This window comes from Lissotriton helveticus, chromosome 4_1 (assembly GCF_964261635.1).
Source record: "Lissotriton helveticus chromosome 4_1, aLisHel1.1, whole genome shotgun sequence".
Classification (NCBI taxonomy): Eukaryota; Metazoa; Chordata; class Amphibia; order Caudata; family Salamandridae; genus Lissotriton; species Lissotriton helveticus.
In genome coordinates this window covers 294996170-295019840 of record NC_136063.1, presented here as the reverse complement: position 1 = coordinate 295019840, position 23671 = coordinate 294996170, and the positions used below count along the sequence as shown (strand labels likewise).

General features: G+C 44.0%; 1 protein-coding gene across 2 annotated transcripts in view; it reads right to left on the bottom strand.

The window, feature by feature from the left end:
- Window positions 1-5190: 5190 nt before the first annotated feature.
- Window positions 5191-23671, bottom strand: part of KLHL38 (kelch like family member 38) — a 58332-nt gene continuing 39851 nt past the window's right edge. For both annotated transcript variants that reach the window (XM_078686800.1, XM_078686799.1), the window contains exon 4: window positions 5191-9855. In XM_078686800.1, the coding sequence (XP_078542926.1) occupies window positions 9566-9855 (290 nt within the window). In that variant the 3' untranslated portion in view covers window positions 5191-9565. The remainder of the gene's footprint in view (window positions 9856-23671) is intronic.

Below are 23671 nucleotides of genomic sequence, written 5' to 3'. Positions count from 1 at the left end.
CTAACATTTTCAAAACAAGATCAATTCTATTTTGTAAATATATACACCTGTGTCCCTGATATATTTGTTATATCTGAGTGTTACATCATGAAATGATTTTTGATTAACACTGTATATTCATTAGTATTGAATCATTCTTGAGAAGAAATCAATTTGCAAGTAATATCAGAAGGCTTGCCTAAGTAAAAGACAAGAGCGAATATTTCCAACTAAACAAATCCCTTGTGGGCACACTGACCTGCCAATGTTAGATTGCCCAAGCCGTCATGGGTAGTTTGGGTTTCCCACTGTTAGTGATACTCAATCTATCAAAGGCATCCAGGTCAATCCCTTCAGGGTGCAGACATTTGCGCAAATTCTCAGAGGGGAGGGTCAGTGGCCTGCTCTGGAGGTTTGGGGGCAAAAGGCCCAAGCAATTCCTCCCTCTGGGTGAGGGGTTTCAGGCACTTTTGTGCCAGATCCATTAGTCTCCTCTCCAGAGCAGCCACCGCCTATGAGACCGTCCTGACAATGGAGGCATCCACTGCGTTACAAAACTCTTCAGTGACTGGGAAATATTGGGTGTCCTCCTCCTCCTCATAGTAGTCGTCAAAGTCCTCCATGGAAACTGTTTCTCAGAGGGCTTTTAGGGCCAGAGGTAAGTATCAGGTAAGTATAGTGGTGGCCACCCACCCGATATTGGCTGGGCTGGGGTCCAAAGGTTAGAGTCCCTTAGGGAAGAGACAATTATTAGTGCAGCTGTGTAGCACACGCATATGTAGTCCCTATAGGGCAACCCCAGTCTGCACACTCAGGGGTTTAGAACTAGCCACTAGGAACACGACAGATAGACCCTCTTTATTGTTATGGGCACACTAACTCAGAGCCAGTGTGAGTCTGTCAACATGTCGCAGACGAGATAAGCCTGCACTCCTACCCCGAGGCTTATTCACACTCCAGGCTGGCCGGGGGAATCAGCTTACACGGTCAGAGTGGGTGGAAGTGGTCAGCTATGGATGTAACTGACGCGCTCTCCGGCCCACGTTAGATCCAAGATAAGCGTCCTTCACAGACTTGAGGCGGTGTGCCCCTAGTGGCCGGCGGACCACAGCACACTCCAGTCCTGGCCTCAAATGTAGATCGTATTGCGGCCGCGTAGGAGCGATGAAGCGTTCCAGCGCTGCCGAAACAAAGCGGAGGCTTCGCTTCACAAGTAAACAGAACCCAAAACTAGGCAAGCAACCAGTAAAGCAACTAATACGCAGAAAATAAACCCTGAGAAGAGTGTCTGGACATAACTGACACTGGCTGCAACAGTGAAGAAAGAGGGAGTTCCGGCAAGGAAAACACCAGTTAACGAGCCATGAGACACCTGATTGGATGAGCGTTGTTTATAGGAACCTGATGTTTTTTCTCATGAAGTCCTTTATTTCTTCATTCTGGGCCCGATTCACAGAACTAACTTAAGACAAAATCCTAAACTTACTACTTTTGGTATTCACAGAAGTTAGGATTTTGTCTTAAGTTTGTCTTAAGACAAACTTAAGACAGACTTAAGACAAACTTAAGACAAAATCCTAACTTAAGTCTGTCTTAAGTCTGTCTTAAGACAAACTTAAGACAAAATCCTAACTTCTGTGAATACCAAAAGTAGTAAGTTTAGGATTTTGTCTTAAATTAGTTCTGTGAATCGGGCCCTGTATGTTTAAAATGGCTGCTGTTCGGAATTAAAGAAGAAAGAAATGCCTAATCCTCGCCTCCGTTTCCTGACATAGAATTCAAGACCAGCGCCTTGGCATCTGCGGCTGTCACAAATTCATAGTACTTGTAGAATCCTCTGAAAACTGACATTAAGTTGAACAGTTATTCCAAATGTAGAACTAAACTGAGAGGAGCAATTTTCAGACCCAGGAAGATTTCCAACTTTCACCAACCCACCTTTAGTGAATGCTTTTTAGGTTTTGCCTAGGCAGCGCATGCACGGTCTCTTAGCGACATGTTGTATTCACTCTGTGGGCTTACAGCCCGCCCATCACTTATGGTTTGTTAATTAGACTGTAGTTTGCAAAGGCTTGCTTACAGGTGGTTAATCTTTGTTATATGTCCCTCTTTCTTGTGTCTTGCTCCCTCCCATGGAGTATTGGCCTAATACTTATATCCTTTCACTTTAGTGTAATTAGTTTGGTTTATGCAGACTATTTTTTTTGTTGCAGAGTGACTGTGTTTTAGGAAGGTCATGTTTTCTTATGTCGTGTTATTGCTAAAGCTTGTGCAAGATGCGTTCTCAGTGTTTTTGTGTGCTTTATGTGTTTAGCAAGGCTTTCCTGTATTGACAATGTTTTGTAATTTATGTGCTTTCTTTTTTGCTATTTTACATAGCGCGAACTTCACCCAAAGGTATTGGAGTGCATTACATGAGCACCAGTTGGAAAACACCTGGAACTACGCGGCCAGAGCCACGGGTACCGGAAGCCCGCAAGGGTGACCAGGCTTTCCCGAACAACGCATTTGCCTAAACCACGCGGGAAACATCCTTTACAATGAAACTTTTACAACGCAGTGCTTTTACAACGCAGGTTTTACAACGAAAACCATTACAACACTCTAGGATAGGGAATAGATTTAATTTACTATCCAACACCTTCCCTAGTGTCCACAGGGACTGGAGTTGGAATAGTAAATTAAACTATTCACTATCCAGCACCCCAAAGCGATATGCGTTGTAAAGGTTTGCGTTGTAAAAACTGTGTTGTAACAGCATGCGTGGTAAAAGCATGCGTTGTAACGTCATACATCCAAACCACGCATACGCGTGGTTAAGGCAAATGCGCTCTTGTGCTCGGGATGGGTGGGAACTTGATACAGAAACAGGAGCGTCGAAACTGGAAGCGGACATGGACAGGTAAGTGGGGCTGGCGCCCGGTCTGAAGGTTGCATTCGGTGGAGGAGGGTGTTGGGTTAGCTTTATGGGTTGGGTTTGTGGAGAAATTGAGGAATGTGCCATTTTTCAGGGCTCTGGTGGGGGGGCAGGTAGGGTGTTTGTAATTTAGGGGTTGGGGATCATGACAAGTTTTTAGGGCTTGGTCTGGGAGTCGATTTCGGCGGGGAGGTGGTGGCAAGTTTTTAGGGCTCAGGGTATTTTTACGGAGGTGGCAAGTTTGTGGGGCTCAGGGCAAGAACCGGGGCTTGGGGTAGCTTTAAGGGCTGGGGAATTTAGTAATTTAGGGTTTAGAGAGGGGGTTGGAGTAGTGGCGAACTTAGCCACACATACACCCTAGCCATTCATTACTTTATCACCACATTTCGTGGTAAAGTGAAGCTTGGTAAAGGAATGCGTGGTTAAGTCGCATTCGTGGTTCGGGCTGCGTGGTAGAGGCACGCCTAGTTGAGCCTTGCATGCCTCTATCATACAACCGCACCATTTGCATTAGACACCGGGACACATTCACAAGCACGAAGAATTGACAGGCATGGAGAGATTAAATGATGTACCCACAAGCACAGGATGTTGGGCCTCCCGCTGGGACTCAAACTGCTCTAGCCCCAGTGGCAAGGTCGGGCGCCATAGCCCTTATGCCACATTCTCTCCTCTCAAGATCATCATATAAGACGTCTGCCGCTCCTTTGGAACCAACAACTTTAATGCATTCCCATTATGTGTTCCAAAGCAGTGCCGGCGGCCATCAGGTTTTCTACTACGGCAGCCAAGTTCAATTGTGTGTGTATGTGTGTTTGTTCTGGGCAGAACCCTGGGTACTCGCAAGGGGAACAACTTGCAATGGGATAGGTAAAGAAAAGAAACAGTAACAATCACTAAAATATTTTAGCACTTATTTCGAGATGAGACAACCCAGGCATCCAACTAGCTCCACACCCTAGTAATCAATTGTCACAAGCAATTGAAATTAGACAATGGTCTTTATGGACCAGAGATTACTGGGATTATGGTAGATCTTACTACATGACAAGCACTTTAAAGCTAGGAAAGTAGATTAATGAGTCTAGTTATGGCCTAAAGTTCAACCAGAGCCTAGAACCGGAGACTGCCTGTGCCACAAACTGCACTGTAAACTAAAGACAGACCTGTGCCCTGACTGTTGCACTAGTCTCTCATGTATCCTGATTATATGCATGCTGCCGTAACCATAGCAACCAGTAAAACAACACAATTTTGCAACTGAAGTGTATCTCCTATCATTTACTTGTTTTGCTGCATCCAGTAGCATCACCCCGTTAACTGGACAGCCTTGAACGCTTTCTTAAATATTGCTACAGTGTGTTTACTAGCGTTAGCTAACACCTCTGCGCTAAAATCCAATACAATTTAATGTTTATTAATGGCAGAAAAATGTCATATAATTTTTGTTTTCACTCACCACACCGCTTGAAAACACTCACCTTATTCAGTGGGGCCACAGCAATCTGGCATTGCTTTGACCCCTCATACAATCAATATGCTATCTCGGATGACCTTTGTTAATTGTCCGTGTGCTGGTCACACAAATCTCCCTGCAACTGGCCCTGATATGCCATTCAGCTGCCTGTCCGGCTCTCCAAGTTCGGGGTGTTTTGTGAATAGTGTATGTATAACATGGTGAAACCTTTAATAAAGTGTAACTGTCTGGATGTAGAGTTATGCATAGCTACATTTTTCTTTCATGGTATTTTAGCATCAGAGTTGGGTAGCCAAGTTAATCAGTTACTTAAAGTGTAACTTGTTCTTTTTGAAGGTGTAATATTGTAAGTGCGTAGCGCTCATGGTCCCTTTCAGATCTGTGATATTAAATATCTGTTTTATTAACACAAACAATATACACTTACTATCCACACAACTACTGTAGAAAAGAGTAAACAAAAATAGAACCTCTTGCAAAAGTGAGAAATCTATTGGCTTTGCCAATGCTTGCTTTTATATTGGTAACGCAGAAGCAGTGCATATGGACTCTTTTCCAGCAGAGAACATCTACACTGTGAGTAAACGTGTCTGCTGCAACATTTCAGATTTACGTACGCTGTCTCGGAGAGTATTTGAGGTATATTCCTTCGAACATCTTGTTTATTTAGAGTTAGACTAGACCTTGCCTTCACAGATCATTTCCCCAAGGTCACCCCAAAATCCTTCTTTTTACTTACTCTTTGCAGCTTGTTCTGAGGTAGTTGTTTATTCTGGCATTAAATATTTTTTTATAGATAATGTGCAATTCATTTTTGGTTCAAATTCTTTATTGCAATTCATTCAACATAACTTACATTATATGTTAACCACTTTACAGAGTTGAAAACTAGAAAACACTTGTGTTAAACACGAATATGATAAGTGGCAATAAAGTAGCAGATTATGAGAGCCTTTTTCATGTTACAATAGTAAAAGTCAAAAGGCACATCAGTATGGAGACTGAATTAAGGAGAGAATGTGAGCTCACCTCACACACTTCTCTCCTGTCTGCCCACAATATTCCAAAACTGTCGAGCATCAGTAGTTTCACATATTGGCATACACGCCGATATTATAATTCATAAAAACAAGACAGGACTGTGATTTCTAGAAAGGAAAGTAGAAACATAAATAAAACTAACGCTGGTCCCTGACATTTAACACAAAAACTGCGAACATCTGACTGACTCTCTTCAATTACTACATATTAAATATGAGATTAATATTAATAAAAACTGTTATTTATCTAGTGCTACATGGCCTTAGTTCCAAAGCATGGCGTCACCTTAGTTCCAAAGTGCTGCAGTAGAAGATGCAGCTATGAAATATTTCACTTGTATTCTTATTTGACAATAATGCACACTTCTACATTTACCAGTATTTGCCAAAGGAATTAATATAGTGCAAGTTAGGCTACAGTTTTATTGGTGCCTTGTTAAACTGGCCATATTTATTATTGACCAATCGACCTCCAAAGTCAAATTTCAAGTGTTTCTCTATTAGTGGCGTATCTAGAAGGGATTTTTGAGAGGGGAGGTGGGCACGCTGGGCCACAGATGAGCGGGTGTGGCCACAGACAGAGGGCGATGTGGAAAGTTTGTGCGTGCATGGGCGTTTTGCACATTTATATGTGTACATATATAAAAAAATATATATGTCTTTGCTTAAAATGTTTAAATGTGACTTTGTATATATTTGTATGCATTTATATCCATGTAGCTATAGGTGCACACAACGACACACACACACATGCCCAGATTTATATATAGGCTCATATAGTGCCACATGTAGCGTCTCAAAGAGCTGCTGCTTTATAGTGAAAGGTAGTGGCACATACTAATGTGTGCTGCATGGTGTGGTGTTTGACTTTCTCCAGGTGTTGCTCCTGGCACGGGGCAACGGTCAACAGCGGTAGAGGTGAGGCACAATGAGGGACCGGGACAAATGTATTTGGGACAGTGGCACATGCCCCATCCGATCCTTTCTAGAGACGCCTGTGTTCTCAAAAGAGAAGACAAGCTTAATTCTCAACATTAAAGCATGCTGCGAAACGAGTTTCAACCCTTTACTTTTAACTCCAAATATAGCACTGCGTCGGCGTAGCTAAGCTAGGAGGGCAATGCCCTCCTAGCTCGTAACCCCAGAGAGGCACGTAACCCCAGAGAGGTCTCGATCTTAGCCTAAAACCTATGTATATCAGTAAGGCATGCAGCCTAAGTGAAATTCTAGGGGACTCATCAATTGCTTCAGGGGGTCATCATTTATGTTACTGCAACTTCTCTTAAGGCCTGATTATGAGATCATTAGTGTTGGATGCCATAAGAATAAAATTTGAATTGTGTTCTGAATTTAACAGGTGCAATACTTATCACATATTTTGAGGTTAAACCCTCTAAATGGGGCATGGCAAAATGGATTTTGGGGATCATTACACCACAATCCACATATCCCGGTATTTACAGCCCATTTTTCACCCGGGTGCGATAAACATTGTAAGACTTATAATTATGTTGCCTATGAAAACATTTGTTTACATAGGGATCGCAATGTACCAGGGCACTTGTAATGAGGTCCAAACACAAAGGTACGGGCACAGTGAGACGGGTACAGGGTGAGCACTTCTTGTAGTCATACATTAGTCAAAGAAAGTGCCACCTGAACTAGGTTTCCTGCGGGCCACATTCCGCGATGAATATATGACTAGAGGAAGTGCTCGCCCTGGTCCTGATCATACTGTAAACACCAGCCCACAGTTGGGGTACCATGTTTACATGGTGAAGGTGGGCAATCCTTCTTTCACCTGCATGCAGATGTGCTGACCAATTGTATGGGGATCCTATCTTTTAATCACCCTGATGAATGCCCTGGTCCTTTCACAGGCCGTCAGTTAGGGACTGAAACATGTCGGCAATAAATTGGATCTATTGGACACTGTACTCATAAAACATCCCCTTTTTGTTTTTAAGATTTTATGAATACCCAGGGTACCCACCAACAAAGTAATTTCCACAGCTTTATCAAAAGGTATTTTTAATATCTGGATCCCCACTCTTCCAGCTGTCATACTTTATATAAGAACTTCCTCACAAAGGGGAGGTCGATTCCTCCCTGGTAGTATAATCTTACCAGGCTGGTGTAGGAAGCTGATGAAGAAGCATGCCATATTGAATGGGAGAGGTTTCTTTATCATAGCTTGGATATAGTTTTAAAGCCTGGGGTAGCCTTTTTTTAAGTTCAGAATAAAGTTTATTAATCGTCATATAAAGCACTTGTACAATTTAAAGACATCAATGTAAAGATAAAGTATACATTAATATAAATAAAAGAGACATTCCATAGGAAAGAAATTACATAAATAACCAGCTATGATGAAATAGAGTGGTGTGGCTCACTGGTTAGAGGCGGCAGACCCAGAAGCAGAGAACGGCCCGGGACCAGGGTTCAATTCCCGACGCGGCAGGGTCATGGACCAGGGTCAGCGGACTCGATAATTCTCGCCTCGGTGTCTACTCTAACCAGGGATCACACTCGGCAACTCTGGGCATTAGCTTGCCTCATCTCTACAACGGCCCCCCACATTCGCCGGGGATGCCTGGTTTCACCTTGGAGATACCCAGTAGGGACCATCTCACAGGGATAGCCAGGACGGGTTCCCCAGCGGTCTACAGCGCCACGACGCCTCAGGGCAGCAGTGCGCTTTACAAGACACATACATACATAAATATGCAACAATTATTAATTTGTTGATACACTAAAGAATGATAGAATAATTATTAATATAAAGTAGATAAAACAATGAAGGGAACTCAAGGAGGTTTAGCGACTTCCTGTTGAAAGGGAGATTGAGACAGGGAGCGGAGAGCACAAGTATCAAAAAATGAGACAACTGGGTCCCACAACTGTTTTCGTTTTGGAGCCAAAACGAGTGGGTAAACAAACGTTGTGTCTAGCCTATGGTTGTAACATACAGCATACCACCAAGCCTGATACGAGAGTTTAGTGAGATCCTTCCAAGTGTTAGTAATCTGTTGAAAAGCTACTGCAATAAGCAGGTCAATTATTTTTATGTTGAAAGTGCAATGATCCCAAATGGGGGAAATACTACCTAAAAAAATATGAGATGCATGGAACGGGTGTGTAGTGGAAAAGATATTGTTAATTTGAGACCACACCTTAACCCAAAATGTATGAACCAGATTGCACTTGAAAAGCAAGTGTAGCAAATCTGCATGGGGTGTAGAGCAAGTCCAGCATGTATGTGACAAATCAGGGTATCTTTTACTAAGAATAAGTGGGGAAAATAAGAGTCGATTATAAATAAAAAACAAAGTCTGAACAGTATTTGCAGCCCTGGAGGATTTCCGTAACCTTAACCATAACTTATCCCATAACTCAACAGACCATGAGATACCCATGTCCACTTCCCATGCTTCTTCCACTTTAGTTTTTGTGCGTGGTGATGCTGGAGCATGTAGCAAAGAATAAATCCTGGACGCCCTAGTCCCTCTGATAAGTTGAGAGCGCAATTGAGAAATGATGTGAGACTCTTGAGATGACGTGGAAGGCAGCGTGATGTGTAAATCATACGCTGATTGAAGTGCTTGTATTAATTTAAGGTACTTAGCACGAAAAGAAGAAGGAAGATGAAAAGATGCCATAGCTTCTGAGAAAGAAATAATACGAAATTGCTGGAATAAAGCCTGGGGTAGCCTTAAAGGAAGAATAATTATTGTTCTATATTGTCACTGTACCCCGTACCTTTGTGTTTGGATGTGTTAACTGTTGGAGGATGTACAGTGTGCCACATGTTCCGCTTTATCACTCACTGTAATTATATACACTTCTAAACAAGACTAAGCAGGGGGTAGCCCTCTCTTGTTTTACCAACTTTCTATTTGAACCTTTTTTATTATTCTGTACCTGACCTCAGTAATTACAAACAACCCTAAGAAGACGACAGGTAAACAACTGTAAATATTTGCTAAAACTAACTGCCTACACATTGCATGTAAGTGCATTTTTGTAATATGTATTCATGGCAGCACAGTGTATGTGCGGACCTGCAGCATCCAGTAATTTGCAATTGGTTGCACCCAGCCCTAGAATGCTACCTAGATCTCTTCAGGCAATAGCAGCCAGCACTGTGGTATCTCAGGTCTGAGTTATAGCCTGAGGCACAAACTGGAGAGTGAGGCATCCATGGTCAAAAAGCTTGTGTGGCAGTTTCCCCTTGGATGTCCACGTATCTGTCTCAGGATCATAGCAGTCAAAAGAGCTGGAATCTTCGATGGTGTTGTCCGTGGTAAGGCATCGCCCACCAGTGACGTATAGCTTGTTTCTGATTACCGTAGCTCCATGGTGCATCCTTCTGTCTTTCATGTCTGCACATTTTATAAACTTGTTTGTTTTGCTGTCATAGGAAATTATTCTCCTTGTATAACCTATGTAAATACAAAAGAGCTGGTTAAGGAAATACATGCCTACTCACAACAATGACAATCAGATTACAAAAAGGATCATAGCATCAAATCACAAACCTTGTTGCAAGCAAAGTGTAGCGTCCTCCCCAGTCTGTGTACCCGCCAATGACTACGCTACACACTGAGCTTAGTATTACACATCTTTACTTGTTTACGTGTAACTGTGAACTCAACATTCTAAACCAGTCTTCATTGTATTCCGTACTAACACTTACGTCACAGTTCTACAGATACTATCAGGTGCCAAAAGGGTTCCATTATTTCTAAATGCAAGACATTACATCTCCACCTCTGTTAAATTAAAAAAATATATATATTTTCACAAAATAGACATATATAAACATGTACAATTAAATAGCTTCAATCAATCTTTTTGGTGTTTTAATTGTTCGACCTGATCTTGTTCTTGGAAACTGGGAACTGTCACCACTACTATCCAGGATCTGCTTCAACAGTGTTGAGGCAACAGCAGTCACTGGTGTTTCCGACCAAGTCTCTTCTTCAACAGTTAGATCTGATGAACTATTAGTTAAGTGTCTGAAATGAGAAGAGTATCTGGTAATAGACTTCCCAGGGCACTGTGCAGTCACCATGTGTCTACGAGTAGAAACCACTTGAAAAGGTTCTGCAATCCCTCTGTAATCAATAAAAGCAAGTATCGAGAGGCTATAAAGATCTATAAAATAGAAATAAAGTCAGCCAAAGCTCTCTACTATGAGGAAAAAATTACCCTGTCGACAAACTGTCCACATGAACTTTTCCGGATTGTAAAGTCTCTCCTGACCCCCCCCCCGTACCTTTCATTACGTTTGCAGATATCCCCACCCGTTGCAATGAAATGGCAGAATTCTTTCGAATAAAATACAAGCCATTTACAATTCCTTTCCTCAAGAGATGGCATCACATACCCTATTGCTATCTGACGAGATAACCCATGATGGGGACCAGTTGCTGAGGTCATCCCTCCTTTAAATTTGTCCTCCCTCCAAGGACTTCTTAGCCAGCTCAAGTCTGGAGCACCATCAGACGCTGCTTCCCCTAATATCTGAAACCTAATCACCGAAACGGTATCCCCAGGTGTTCTAAATGTGATAAATGCCTCTTTAGCAACGGGAATAGGGCCTCTTCAATGGAAACAGGCCATGGTTAGAGCCCTCCTGAAAAAAAATAGCCTTGACCCGGATGTACTGGCCAACTATCGCCCTATCTCCTTATTACCAGGAAGTGGTAAACTAGCTGAGAAGCATGTAAAATTGACTCTCTCCTCCTTTCTTGAAAACGACTCTCGTCTTCACCCTTCACAGAATTGTTTTAGACCACAACATGGCACAGAAACTGCTCTCCTGAAAGAATTAAGGGAAATCCTAGACGGAGGGGGCTGCGCTGCACTCATTCTGTTAGACCTCAGCGCAGCCATCGACACAGTGAATTACCAATTGCTGGTCCACAGACTGAGGAGGATGGGAGTGGCAGGAACAGCATTAAAATGGCTGCAGTCCTTCCTAGATGATAGATCTTTTGTTATCTTCGAAGAAGGAATTACCTCCAAGCGAATGCCTCTTAGATGTGGGGTTCCTCAGGGTTCTTCCCTGAGCCCCATCTATTTAATGTCTACATGAGTTCGTTGGGAGATATAGTTACACCTTTTGGTATTCAGATCATCACTTACGCTGATGATACCCAGTTGGTGGTGGCACTCAATCAACAGGAGACCACAGGCTTGAAACTAGCCTTATGCCTTGAAAAAGTGTCAAGCTGGATGGACGACTCCTATTTAGAGCTAAATGGAGCTAAGACTGAGCGTATGCTCTTGGGCAACTCTACCTCGCTGAATATAGGGCCCCTCTGGCCTAGCTGTCTGGGGATACCTCTCTCGCCAAAGAACCATATTACGAGTCTAGGCGTATGGTTAGACCATAAGCTAGATTTTAAAGAACAAGCTAGGAAGGTAGCAGCTTGCTGCTTTGGGATCTTAAGAATGCTACGAAAGATACTCCCCCCGTTACCTTCCTCAGAGGCTACTGGTTCAAGCTATGATTTTATCGCACCTGGATTATGCTAATGCCCTTTATTTAGGTGCACCACTAACAACTATAAAAAAATGCAGATAGTGCAAAACTGTGCTGCACGTTTGCTTCTGAAAGCTCCCAAATGCCTTTCAGCCAAGCCGGCATTGGCATCACTCCATTGGCTACCCATTCAGGAAAGAGTCCAATTCAAGGCTCTATGTTTCAAGCATCCTCAGGCAAAAGCCCTCCCACTATCAGAGACATTATTCAACCTTATTGTCCCAAGAGATCTCTGAGGTCAGACAACAAACTACTGGTGGTAGTCCCAAAAATAAGAAGAACACGAAGTGGAGGACGTCGCTTCTCATTTAATGCTGTAAAATTGTGGAACCATCTACCCACTGAAATCCGCCCGCAACCCAATCACTTGACCTTCCCGAAGCAACTTAAAACGTATCTGTTTCCTTAAGACTGTTTGTAGTTGGAACTGCAACGCTACTAGCGCTCGGATGCTCCCAAATAGCCATGCGCTTTAGAAATGCCTTTCCATTCCATTCCATGTCGCAGTACTTTCACCTGTGGTCGAGTGGGGTGTTGAACGATAAGCTCTCACAGTAGAATTCAACACAGCGTTCAAATCGAGCTTGTCAAGAATAGCACCTTGTACTGCTTTCTTTAGCACATTCCTAAAATGCGCGACAAGCCTGTGGCTGCAAAGGTGTGCTCTTCTGATGCTTTATATTCAAATGCTCCAAGAAATCTTTAAACTCTCGACTGTTGAAAGGCAGGCCATTGTCAGACTTCACTATGGCTGGAACCCCCAATGTCGCAAAGATGCCATCTAGTCTTTCAATGACTCCCTCTAGAGTAGTAGATGAAATATCTTCAATTAATTGAAACCATGAGTATTTATCCATAATCACTAGCAGGTGTTATCCATTGTCGAGTGGACCAAAAAGTCAATAGCTAATCTCTCCCGTGCATGCTTTGGAAGTTCTGAAATCTTCAAGGTGTGGTGAATAATTTTTGTAGAAAGGCTGTTGCATAGTTGGTCGGCCTTTAATTCCTTTCAACCCTGTCATTAAAATAAGAAACCAGACTTGGTCTCAGAGAGCTAGTTTTGTGGCAACGATTCCACAATGTCCTTCATGTGCCACTACAAGTATTTTGTCGCAGACATTTGTACTATAACTTCTTCCTGAGTTATGGACAGTTCATCCTTGATATTTTTGCATTTTTGATATTCGTCATCACTGGTGAGCGGTCAAGTGTGTTGGTTCCATGACTGATGCATAATAATATCCTTCATCTTTAACATGCCACTATAATGGCTCATTGCAGTATTAATCTGGGCTAACAAAGTGTCAGCTGGTGTGTTTGATATTACAATTAAGTTAATATAGGCCTCAGCCGTCTTGGATGGAGTACCTGTGAACTTGTATAGGCACTCTGGAAAAGTAGTAAGCAGGGTTCTGATCCTTCCCTGGATGATGCACAAGGGTATAGTTATACTTTTGTAACCGTAGTTCCCATTGTTCATACGAGGAGGCTTTTTGGCATTTGGATTGCCAAATATAGTCAAAAAAGCTTGATGACCAGTTACTAGCGCAAAAGGTTTTCCATATAGTAATACATGGAAATGTTCACAAGCCCATATCACGGCTAAACTTTCTTTTTCTGGTTATGTGTAAGCACGCTCTGGGACAAACTTCACTTGCATGTGCCACAATATGCCTTTGAACATTCGGGTGTCCACTGTGCTGTGCATGGATAGAGTCTAACCAGACGGGGCTAGTAGCATCAACAACAACCTCTGAATGAAGTTTTCGGATTGAGGTATGCCATTATAGTAGCATTCTCAAGAGGCTTGTTTGATTTTCTTGAACCTTTTCTCACATTCATGTGACAATGAAATGAACCATTTTTTTCTTCAGGTCACTTAATGGAGCACTTATAGTGGCAAAGTATTGTATGTATCTGGAACAGTAACTGGACATGCAAAGAAATGACCCCCCCCCCCAATAGGAACATCGTGTGGGAGATCAGCATTTGGCATCGCTTGTACTTTAGCAGGATTTGGTGTCATAACCCCGGCGGAAAATATATAGCCAAAGAATTTTAGCTTTGTCTTATGGAACTCACACTTGTCTGCATTCAAAATCAAACCTGCTTCGGCAAGTAAACAACATACTTGTATAAGAGCTTTATCATGCTCTTTTTGTGTAGCTCCGAAAACCAATATGTCATCTCTGTAATTGAACACATTTACGACAGGCTGTATGATTTGTCGAATGCCGTCTTGAAACAATTCTGCAGGGGATGATATACCAAAACGTAGTCTTTGTATCGAAACATGTATAGAAAAGGTAATAATGTATCTACAATCTTCTTTGAGGTCCAGCAAATGAAAACCTTTATTTAGGTCAAGGCAAGAGTAGACCTTTGCACCATTTGGTTGCAATATCATGTCAGCAATGTGTGAACCTGGATGCTGTTCTCATTCAATTGCCTTGTTTGCCTGATGCATGTCAACACATATACGTATAGTTCCTCCGCTGTCCTTTTTAGGCACTACTACTGTGGGAGAAACCCATGGCATTGGACCAGTAGACAGCTTGATAATATCATGCTTAAATAACGATTCATGTTCTTTTTCAACAGCTTCTTGCAGATGAAAAGCAATTTGTCTATGTCTCTGAGAAACAGGACAGAGGTCCTCATTAATATGCAGCTTTACTTTCAAAATCTTAAGCTTTTCCAAACCACGAAATAATGAAGGGAACTGACTTACAATTTTGTGGTGAGCATTGATGTTGGAATTCCCCAGAATCAGTTCCATATCAGCGGCTGTGCTGAAACTGAGTAGACACGTCCTTGGATGACTGCTTCCACCTTCGTTTTCTTTTGTTACACTGTTGCTACAAATGACTGTTTTGGGGCCCTAGGGGGCTGTTTTTGTTACCGGGGCTGTCAATATTGGCCCCTTTTACAAAATCAGCTGAAACCGGACCTAGCACACAGATCGTCCCGATCCCCCTTACCCCCCCCCCCCCCCTGGGGCAGGCCAAGCAGTTTGTCTGGGCCGGTTTTGGTTCCCAGTCCGGCCCTGAATGGTTCTACTTCCCACAGCCTATACATATTTGTCCAAGAGTCGGACATTTACCTTCGTGTGGAAATGAAAATCCACATTTAAACTTCATTTTACATGTAGACATCACTTTGTTCCCTTCAGTCTTTTGTCTATCAGCACACTCTTCTACTCTGGCAGCCATTAACACTCACTCCAGACTAAGAGTTTCTTTCAGCATTTGTATTCTAAATTAAACTAACAAGCATCCATCAATAAGTATCTGATGCATAGCTTCTTCATTATTAAATGAATTGAACTTACAATGCTGGATGTGTGTGTCGAGCCTCTCCACAAACTCATCAATGGTTTCACCAAATTTCTGACATTCTTGGTTGAAGATGTGTCGTTCGAAATAAACATTGGATATTGGGTTAAACTTGAGATTCAATACTTCTTTAATTTGAAGATATGTGACTTCATCGTCAATTTGCGGCCTTTCCTTTATGACTTCTTTTACACCATCAACAGCAAGATTTTTGAGATACTTGTTTATCCTTTTGTTATTAGGCTCTTCAAGTGCATCAACAAAATCATCATATGTCTCTATCCAAGCAGCCCATCTATTTCCAATATTTTGCTTTTTGGCGGCATCAAATGATGATAGTTTCAGGAAAGCAGCAGTCTGGTAGCCATTTCTGGGAGTGGCTGCCATTAAGGGTGGAGCTCTTTCCGGCTCCCTTGGCTGTTCATCATGAACCTGTTCATGTGAGCTATCTCTAAGGACTGGAGATGTACTGGCCTCTGGATCATCCTTGATGATTTTTGGAAAGATGGCCTCAGTCATCACCTCCATTCGCTCAGCCTTCCACAGTTCAGAAGATATCTTTGGTCGCTTCGGATTGTCACCAGTTTGGTAAGTACAACCCTTGGTGGCAGCGCCTGACGCTGAGGTTGTGCTGGCTCACTTTACTCAGGTTCCGGAATGTAATTAACTGTTTTATTCTTTGGCGTCTCTGTGTACTGTCTGACACCTGGTTGATCTCTGCCTCTCAGCGCTTCTTATTGCAGCGTTATCTTGCAATCTGCTGTTATTTGCTGCTCTTTCCAAACCTGGTTGCACCTGACTTTAGCATTATGAATCCGTATTATGTGACTGCATATTGTGTAACAGCGCAGTACCTTTATGTACGATTTAATCAGCAGGTTCACGGTTACCGATATATAGATTTCTTTGCAATGCTTTCGTTCTTTTCTACTTCTATACAGCAGCTGGAGTTGTGCTTTGACTCTACATACGTTAAGCATCTGTTCCATACTTCGACTGCAAGTAAATTTTTTTGCTGCCAAAACCATTTATTTAAGTCATCATAATCCTCGTTATTATTTCATGAATTAATCCAATAATTCATGTCGTAATATATGTTGATGAAGAATCATGCGTAAGGGGCAGATAGTCCCCGATGCATTTCGAGCATAGTGAATGCCCTTCATCAGTGGGTGTTCCTTAAATGGACAATACCAAATTGCACGCCAATAAATCAGTGAAATTTCTCCACACCAAGAATATTCAAACTCCAGATTACCTCACGGGTGCGGGACTCATTACTTTATCAATATGGTGTGCCCCATCACTAAAGGTCCCAGAATATTGATGGGTCACACGTTTCAGGAGCACTTCTGGAAAACTATCACAGTCATATTGGAAAATTATGCATAAGAAAATGTGACGTTAATGTTGATTAGCATATTTAATTTTTGTTTGTTTCTCCACAGGGAATGTTTTTCCCTGTGAAGAACCATCACTCCCAAATGTAGGGGTGTTTACTCCCCTTTGCTTCTCTGGAAAGCACTTACTACTACCTTTAACAGACAAATACATTTAGGAGCCCTTGCAGGTAGGGGAACTGCCTCCAAAGGCAATTGGAGCACCCACAAAGTTTCAAGTTAGTAAGTATTCAACTACTTTTCCACATTGGCGCACCCGAAATGCAGCAAAACCCACCCGTAACCCTTAAATTCTGAATGTAGTAGATTAACAACTCCCATTTGCAAGATCAAAATTCAGCCAGCCATGATTTTGGTACTAAGACTTGGGTTTTTGACTCCAAAAAAACACTTCTAAATTTGTGAGTCAGGTGCTTCACTTTAAGAACTAAAGCAGCTATGCCTAAACATTTCATCATTAAATCAGCTTCTTAGATTTCCCCAAGAATTATTGCCATGTCCACACGCATGTCATGAGTAAACATGTGGGGCGGAGTAAAGAAAACCTAGATCTGAACATGCGCTTCTAGATTAGAGCATCAGCTATTTTGGTAGTATTCCTTTTTAGGTCTCGGCAACGAGAACTATTGTCATCGAGTAAGCTCGCAAGGGAACACAGAGCGGTGCACGAGCCGACCAGGGTCTGTGGACGCGCACACTCAAAGGCAGGCAGGCAGGCACACGCCAGACACACACAGACAGACAGACACACGCACACACGCACGCACACACACACACACACCCTCCCTCTCTGCCCAGTCCCTCTCTGCCGCCCCCCCTCTACCCCCACTCACCGGGCTCTTTCCTTCCGCAGCGGGTCAGTCACGGCAGCAGGCAGGCTCAGTGTCTTCTCCGGCGATCTTCAGCTGATGTGCACGCCCACGCTGCGTCTCGTGCGCGCCCACCACGCTGTTTCGCGCCCGTTGATCCTCCGCTTGTGATTACTACTCCTTCTAACCCGGATTCTAAATTACTATTTCTTGGTTCTCTAACTCCACTCTGTTGATTCGTAACAAACTGATATTCAGCACATTTCACAGTCTCGCTTTTGCTTCTCATAAATACAATAAGATTATTTTAAGCAAATGTCTACCCTTCTTTTGGTTCTGTGCCTATTATGCTTCGGACTATAGAGTTTTAGAAAGTGTGGTGGAAGATTCCATGATATCAGCGGCGCGCACAGTGCAGAGTGAGTGTGCAGAGTGCAGAGTAGTGAGTGTAGAGTAGTGAGTGCAGAGTAGTGAGTGTGCAGAGAGAGTGTGCAGAGAGAGTGTGCAGAGTAGTGAGTGCAGAGTAGTGAGTGTGCAGAGAGAGTGTGCAGAGAGAGTGTGCAGAGTAGTGAGTGCAGAGTAGTGAGTGCAGAGTAGTGAGTGCAGAGTAGTGAGTGTGCAGAGAGTGTGCAGAGTAGTGAGTGCAGAGTGTGCAGAGAGAGTGTGCAGAGTAGTGAGTGCAGAGTAGTGAGTGCAGAGTAGTGAGTGCAGAGTAGTGAGTGCGCAGAGTAGTGAGTGTGCAGAGTAGTGAGTGTGCAGAGTAGTGAGTGTGCAGAGTTGTGAGTGTGCAGAGAGAGTGTGCAGAGTAGTGAGTGTGCAGAGTAGTGAGTGTGCAGAGTAGTGAGTGTGCAGAGTAGTGAGTGTGCAGAGTTGTGAGTGCAGAGTGTGAGTGCAGAGTGTGAGTGCAGAGTAGTGAGTGCAGAGTAGTGAGTGCAGAGTAGTGAGTGCAGAGTAGTGAGTGTGCAGAGTAGTGAGTGCAGAGTAGTGAGTGCAGAGTTGTGAGTGTGCAGAGTAGTGAGTGTGCAGAGTAGTGAGTGTGCAGAGTTGTGAGTGTGCAGAGTTGTGAGTGTGCAGAGTTGTGAGTGTGCAGAGTTGTGAGTGTGCAGAGTAGTGAGTGCAGAGTAGTGAGTGCAGAGTAGTGGGTAGTGAGTAGTGAGTGCAGCGTAGTGAGTAGTGAGTGCAGAGTGGTGAGTGCAGAGAGCAGAGTAGTGAGTGCAGAGTAGTGAGTGCAGAGTAGTGAGCGCAGAGTAGTGGGTAGTGAGTAGTGAGTGCAGCGTAGTGGGTAGTGAGTAGTGAGTGCAGAGTAGTGAGTAGTGAGCGCAGAGTAGTGAGCGCAGAGTAGTGAGTGCAGAGTGGTGAGCGCAGAGTAGTGAGTGCAGAGTGGTGAGTGCAGAGTGGTGAGTGCAGAGAGCAGAGTAGTGAGTGCAGAGTAGTGAGTGCAGAGTAGTGGGTGCAGAGTAGTGAGTGCAGAGTGCAGAGTAGTGAGTGCAGAGTAGTGAGTGCAGAGTAGTGAGTAGTGAGTGCAGAGTAGTGAGTAGTGAGTGCAGAGTAGTGAGTAGTGAGTGCAGAGCAGTGAGTGCAGAGTAGTGAGTAGTGAGTGCAGAGTAGTGAGTGCAGAGTAGTGAGTGCAGAGTAGTGAGTAGTGAGTGCAGAGTAGTGAGTAGTGAGTGCAGAGTAGTAAGTAGTGAGTGCAGAGTAGTGAGTGCAGAGTAGTGAGTGCAGAGTAGTGAGTAGTGAGTGCAGAGTAGTGAGTGCAGAGTAGTGAGTAGTGAGTGCAGAGTAGTGAGTAGTGAGTGCAGAGCAGTGAGTGCAGAGTAGTGAGTGCAGAGTAGTGAGTAGTGAGTGCAGAGTAGTGAGTGCAGAGTAGTGAGTAGTGAGTAGTGAGTGCAGAGTAGTGAGTAGTGAGTGCAGAGTAGTGAGTGCAGAGCAGTGAGTGCAGAGTAGTGAGTGCAGAGTAGTGAGTGCAGAGTAGTGAGTAGTGAGTGCAGAGTAGTGAGTGCAGAGTAGTGAGTGCAGAGTAGTGAGTAGTGAGTGCAGAGTAGTGAGTAGTGAGTGCAGAGTAGTGAGTAGTGAGTGCAGAGCAGTGAGTGCAGAGCAGTGAGTGCAGAGTAGTGAGTAGTGAGTGCAGAGTAGTGAGTGCAGAGTAGTGAGTGCAGAGTAGTGAGTAGTGAGTAGTGAGTGCAGAGTAGTGAGTAGTGAGTAGTGAGTGCAGAGTAGTGAGTGCAGAGTAGTGAGTAGTGAGTAGTGAGTGCAGAGTAGTGAGTGCAGAGTAGTGAGTAGTGAGTGCAGAGTAGTGAGTAGTGAGTGCAGAGTAGTGAGTGCAGAGTAGTGAGTAGTGAGTGCAGAGTAGTGAGTGCAGAGTGCAGAGTAGAGAGTAGTGAGTGCAGAGTAGTGAGTGCAGAGTAGTGAGTAGTGAGTGCAGAGTAGTGAGTAGTGAGTGCAGAGTAGTGAGTGCAGAGCAGTGAGTGCAGAGTAGTGAGTAGTGAGTGCAGAGTAGTGAGTGCAGAGTAGTGAGTAGTAAGTGCAGAGTAGTGAGTGCAGAGTAGTGAGTGCAGAGTAGTGAGTAGTGAGTGCAGAGTAGTGAGTGCAGAGTAGTGAGTACAGAGTAGTGAGTAGTGAGTAGTGAGTGCAGAGTAGTGAGTAGTGAGTGCAGAGTAGTGAGTGCAGAGTAGTGAGTGCAGAGTAGTGAGTGCAGATTAGTGAGTGCAGAGTAGTGAGTAGTGAGTGCAGAGTAGTGAGTAGTGAGTGCAGAGCAGTGAGTGCAGAGTAGTGAGTGCAGAGTAGTTAGTGCAGAGTAGTGAGTGCAGAGTAGTGAGTGCAGAGTAGTGAGTGCAGAGTAGTGAGTGTGCAGAGTAGTGAGTGCAGAGTAGTGAGTAGTGAGTAGTGAGTGCAGAGTAGTGAGTGCAGAGTAGTGAGTAGAGTAGTGAGTGTGCAGAGTAGTGAGTGTGCAGAGTAGTGAGTGCAGAGTAGTGAGTAGTGAGTGCAGAGTAGTGAGTAGTGAGTGCAGAGTAGTGAGTAGTGAGTGCAGAGTAGTGAGTGCAGAGTAGTGAGTGCAGAGTAGTGAGTGCAGAGTAGTGAGTGCAGAGTAGTGAGTGCAGAGTAGTGAGTGCAGAGTAGTGAGTGTGCAGAGTAGTGAGTGCAGAGTAGTGAGTAGTGAGTGCAGAGTAGTGAGTGCAGAGTAGTGAGTACAGAGTAGTGAGTGTGCAGAGTAGTGAGTGTGCATAGTGAGTGCAGAGTAGTGAGTAGTGAGTGCAGAGTAGTGAGTAGTGAGTGCAGAGTAGTGAGTAGTGAGTGCAGAGCAGTGAGTGCAGAGTAGTGAGTAGTGAGTGCAGAGTAGTGAGTGCAGAGTAGTGAGTGCAGAGTAGTGAGTAGTGAGTGCAGAGTAGTGAGTAGTGAGTGCAGAGTAGTGAGTAGTGAGTGCAGAGTAGTGAGTAGTGAGTGCGGAGTAGTGAGTGCAGAGTAGTGAGTAGTGAGTGCAGAGTAGTGAGTAGTGAGTGCAGAGTAGTGAGTGCAGAGTAGTGAGTAGTGAGTGCAGAGTAGTGAGTGCAGAGTAGTGAGTAGTGAGTGCAGAGTAGTGAGTGCAGAGTAGTGAGTAGTGAGTGCAGAGTAGTGAGTAGTGAGTGCAGAGCAGTGAGTGCAGAGTAGTGAGTGCAGAGTAGTGAGTGCAGAGTAGTGAGTAGTAAGTGCAGAGTAGTGAGTGCAGAGTAGTGAGTGCAGAGTAGTGAGTAGTGAGTGCAGAGTAGTGAGTAGTGAGTGCAGAGTAGTGAGTAGTGAGTGCAGAGTAGTGAGTGCAGAGTAGTGAGTGCAGAGTAGTGAGTAGTGAGTGCAGAGTAGTGAGTAGTGAGTGCAGAGTAGTGAGTAGTGAGTGCAGAGTAGTGAGTGCAGAGTAGTGAGTGCAGAGTAGTGAGTGCAGAGTAGTGAGTGCAGAGTAGTGAGTGCAGAGTAGTGCGTGTGCAGAGTAGTGAGTGCAGAGTAGTGAGTGCAGAGTAGTGAGTGCAGAGTAGTGAGTGCAGAGTAGTGAGTGTGCAGAGTAGTGAGTGCAGAGTAGTGAGTGCAGAGTAGTGAGTAGTGAGTGCAGAGTAGAGTAGTGAGTGCAGAGTAGTGAGTAGTGAGTGCAGAGCAGTGAGTGCAGAGTAGTGAGTAGTGAGTGCAGAGTAGTGAGTAGTGAGTGCAGAGTAGTGAGTGCAGAGTAGTGAGTGCAGAGTAGTGAGTGCAGAGTAGTGAGTAGTGAGTGCAGAGTAGTGAGTAGTGAGTGCAGAGTAGTGAGTGCAGAGTAGTGAGTGCAGAGTAGTGAGTGCAGAGTAGTGAGTGCAGAGTAGTGAGTGTGCATAGTAGTGAGTGTGCAGAGTAGTGAGTGTGCAGAGTAGTGAGTGCAGAGTAGTGAGTAGTGAGTGCAGAGTAGTGAGTAGTGAGTGCAGAGTAGTGAGTTCAGAGTAGTGAGTAGTGAGTGTAGAGCAGTGAGTGCAGAGTAGTGAGTAGTGAGTGCAGAGTAGTGAGTGCAGAGTAGTGAGTGCAGAGTAGTGAGTGCAGAGTAGTCAGTGCAGAGTAGTGAGTTCAGAGTAGTGAGTAGTGAGTGCAGAGTAGTGAGTGCAGAGTAGTGAGTAGTGAGTGCAGAGTAGTGAGTAGTGAGTGCAGAGTAGTGAGTAGTGAGTGCAGAGTAGTGAGTGCAGAGTAGTGAGTGCAGAGTAGTGAGTGCAGAGTAGTGAGTGCAGAGTAGTGAGTGCAGAGTAGTCAGTGCAGAGTAGTGAGTGCAGAGTAGTGAGTAGTGAGTGCAGAGTAGTGAGTGCAGAGTAGTGAGTAGTGAGTGCAGAGTAGTGAGTAGTGAGTGCAGAGTAGTGAGTAGTGAGTGCAGAGTAGTGAGTAGTGAGTGCAGAGTAGTGAGTGCAGAGTAGTGAGTGCAGAGTAGTGAGTGCAGAGTAGTGAGTAGTGAGTGCAGAGTAGTGAGTGCAGAGTAGTGAGTGCAGAGTGGTGAGTGCAGAGTGGTGAGTGCAGAGTGGTGAGTGCAGAGTGGTGAGGGCAGAATGCAGAGTGAGTGTGCAGAGCAGTGAGTGCAGGTGCAGAGCGGTGTGTGCTGTTGAGTGGTGTGTGCTGTTGAGTGGTGTGTGCTGTTGAGTGGTGTGTGCTGTTGAGTGGTGTGTGCTGTTGAGTGGAGTGTGCTGTTGAGTGGTGTGTGCTGTTGAGTGCAGAGTGCTGTGTATTGACAATGTAAATGACAATGCCATTTATTTATGATTTAAAGAAAAAAAAAGAAATGTCATGAGCAATGCCAATAGCTCTACCTTTAATGATGCCGAGACCATTGCATTGTAAATGCTTGTTATGCTTATGCATCGTTTGAAAAGTTCACAATGAAAAATCGGATTGGCTTTAACTAGGCACCATTCCTGGATACCAACTGCTGTTCAGTATTCATACCCCCAAAAGAAGTCTCCTACTGAGATCCCACCATAGAGGGAAACCACAACCCTCAACTAAAATTAGAGGTGGCCTGACATTCTTCTTCAAGTGTCTAATTCTTGAACACTCTTCAGGAAGGATTCCAAATTTACTCCATCATCAGGTTCTGAGAGGGTCTCCTGGTTGTGAGAACTCCCCACCACCCACTCATTCTGGCACTTATCATGACGTCATTTCATCTCATGGCACCTGCTACATCTGGCTTAGTACAAAGAGACCTGAATGTTCAAACTGCCTCGCTCTGGAACTATCGTAAACTTTCCTTAAAGCTTATATTTTTTTGATTGCTTTACTAACCTCAAGTGGATCCCTAGTTTCATGCAAATTTCTCCCCCACTCCTCCAGGGCCCGATACATTTTAGCCTTGTTTCCTAGCTGGGGCGTGAGAGGACAGGAAGCAGGCTCATGGCAGTGCCAGCACATCCTTACACAATGGCGAGAATGTTACCGACCTGTCCCTTCTTGCTTCACAATAGCAGAGAACTAAGCATATGCCAACAGGCAATGTTCAGCGACCACACACCACAATAAAACCACATATTTATACAAGCTGTGGCAGCATGGAAGGAGTGCTAAATTTGGAACACTGCCAGACCTCATAATAATACCACATGTAGTTGTTTTTACGGTAGTTATGAAAACACAATTAAAATATACTATTGTTTTGAAATATGTAACCTTTTTCTACCTGAACAATAACGTTTGTG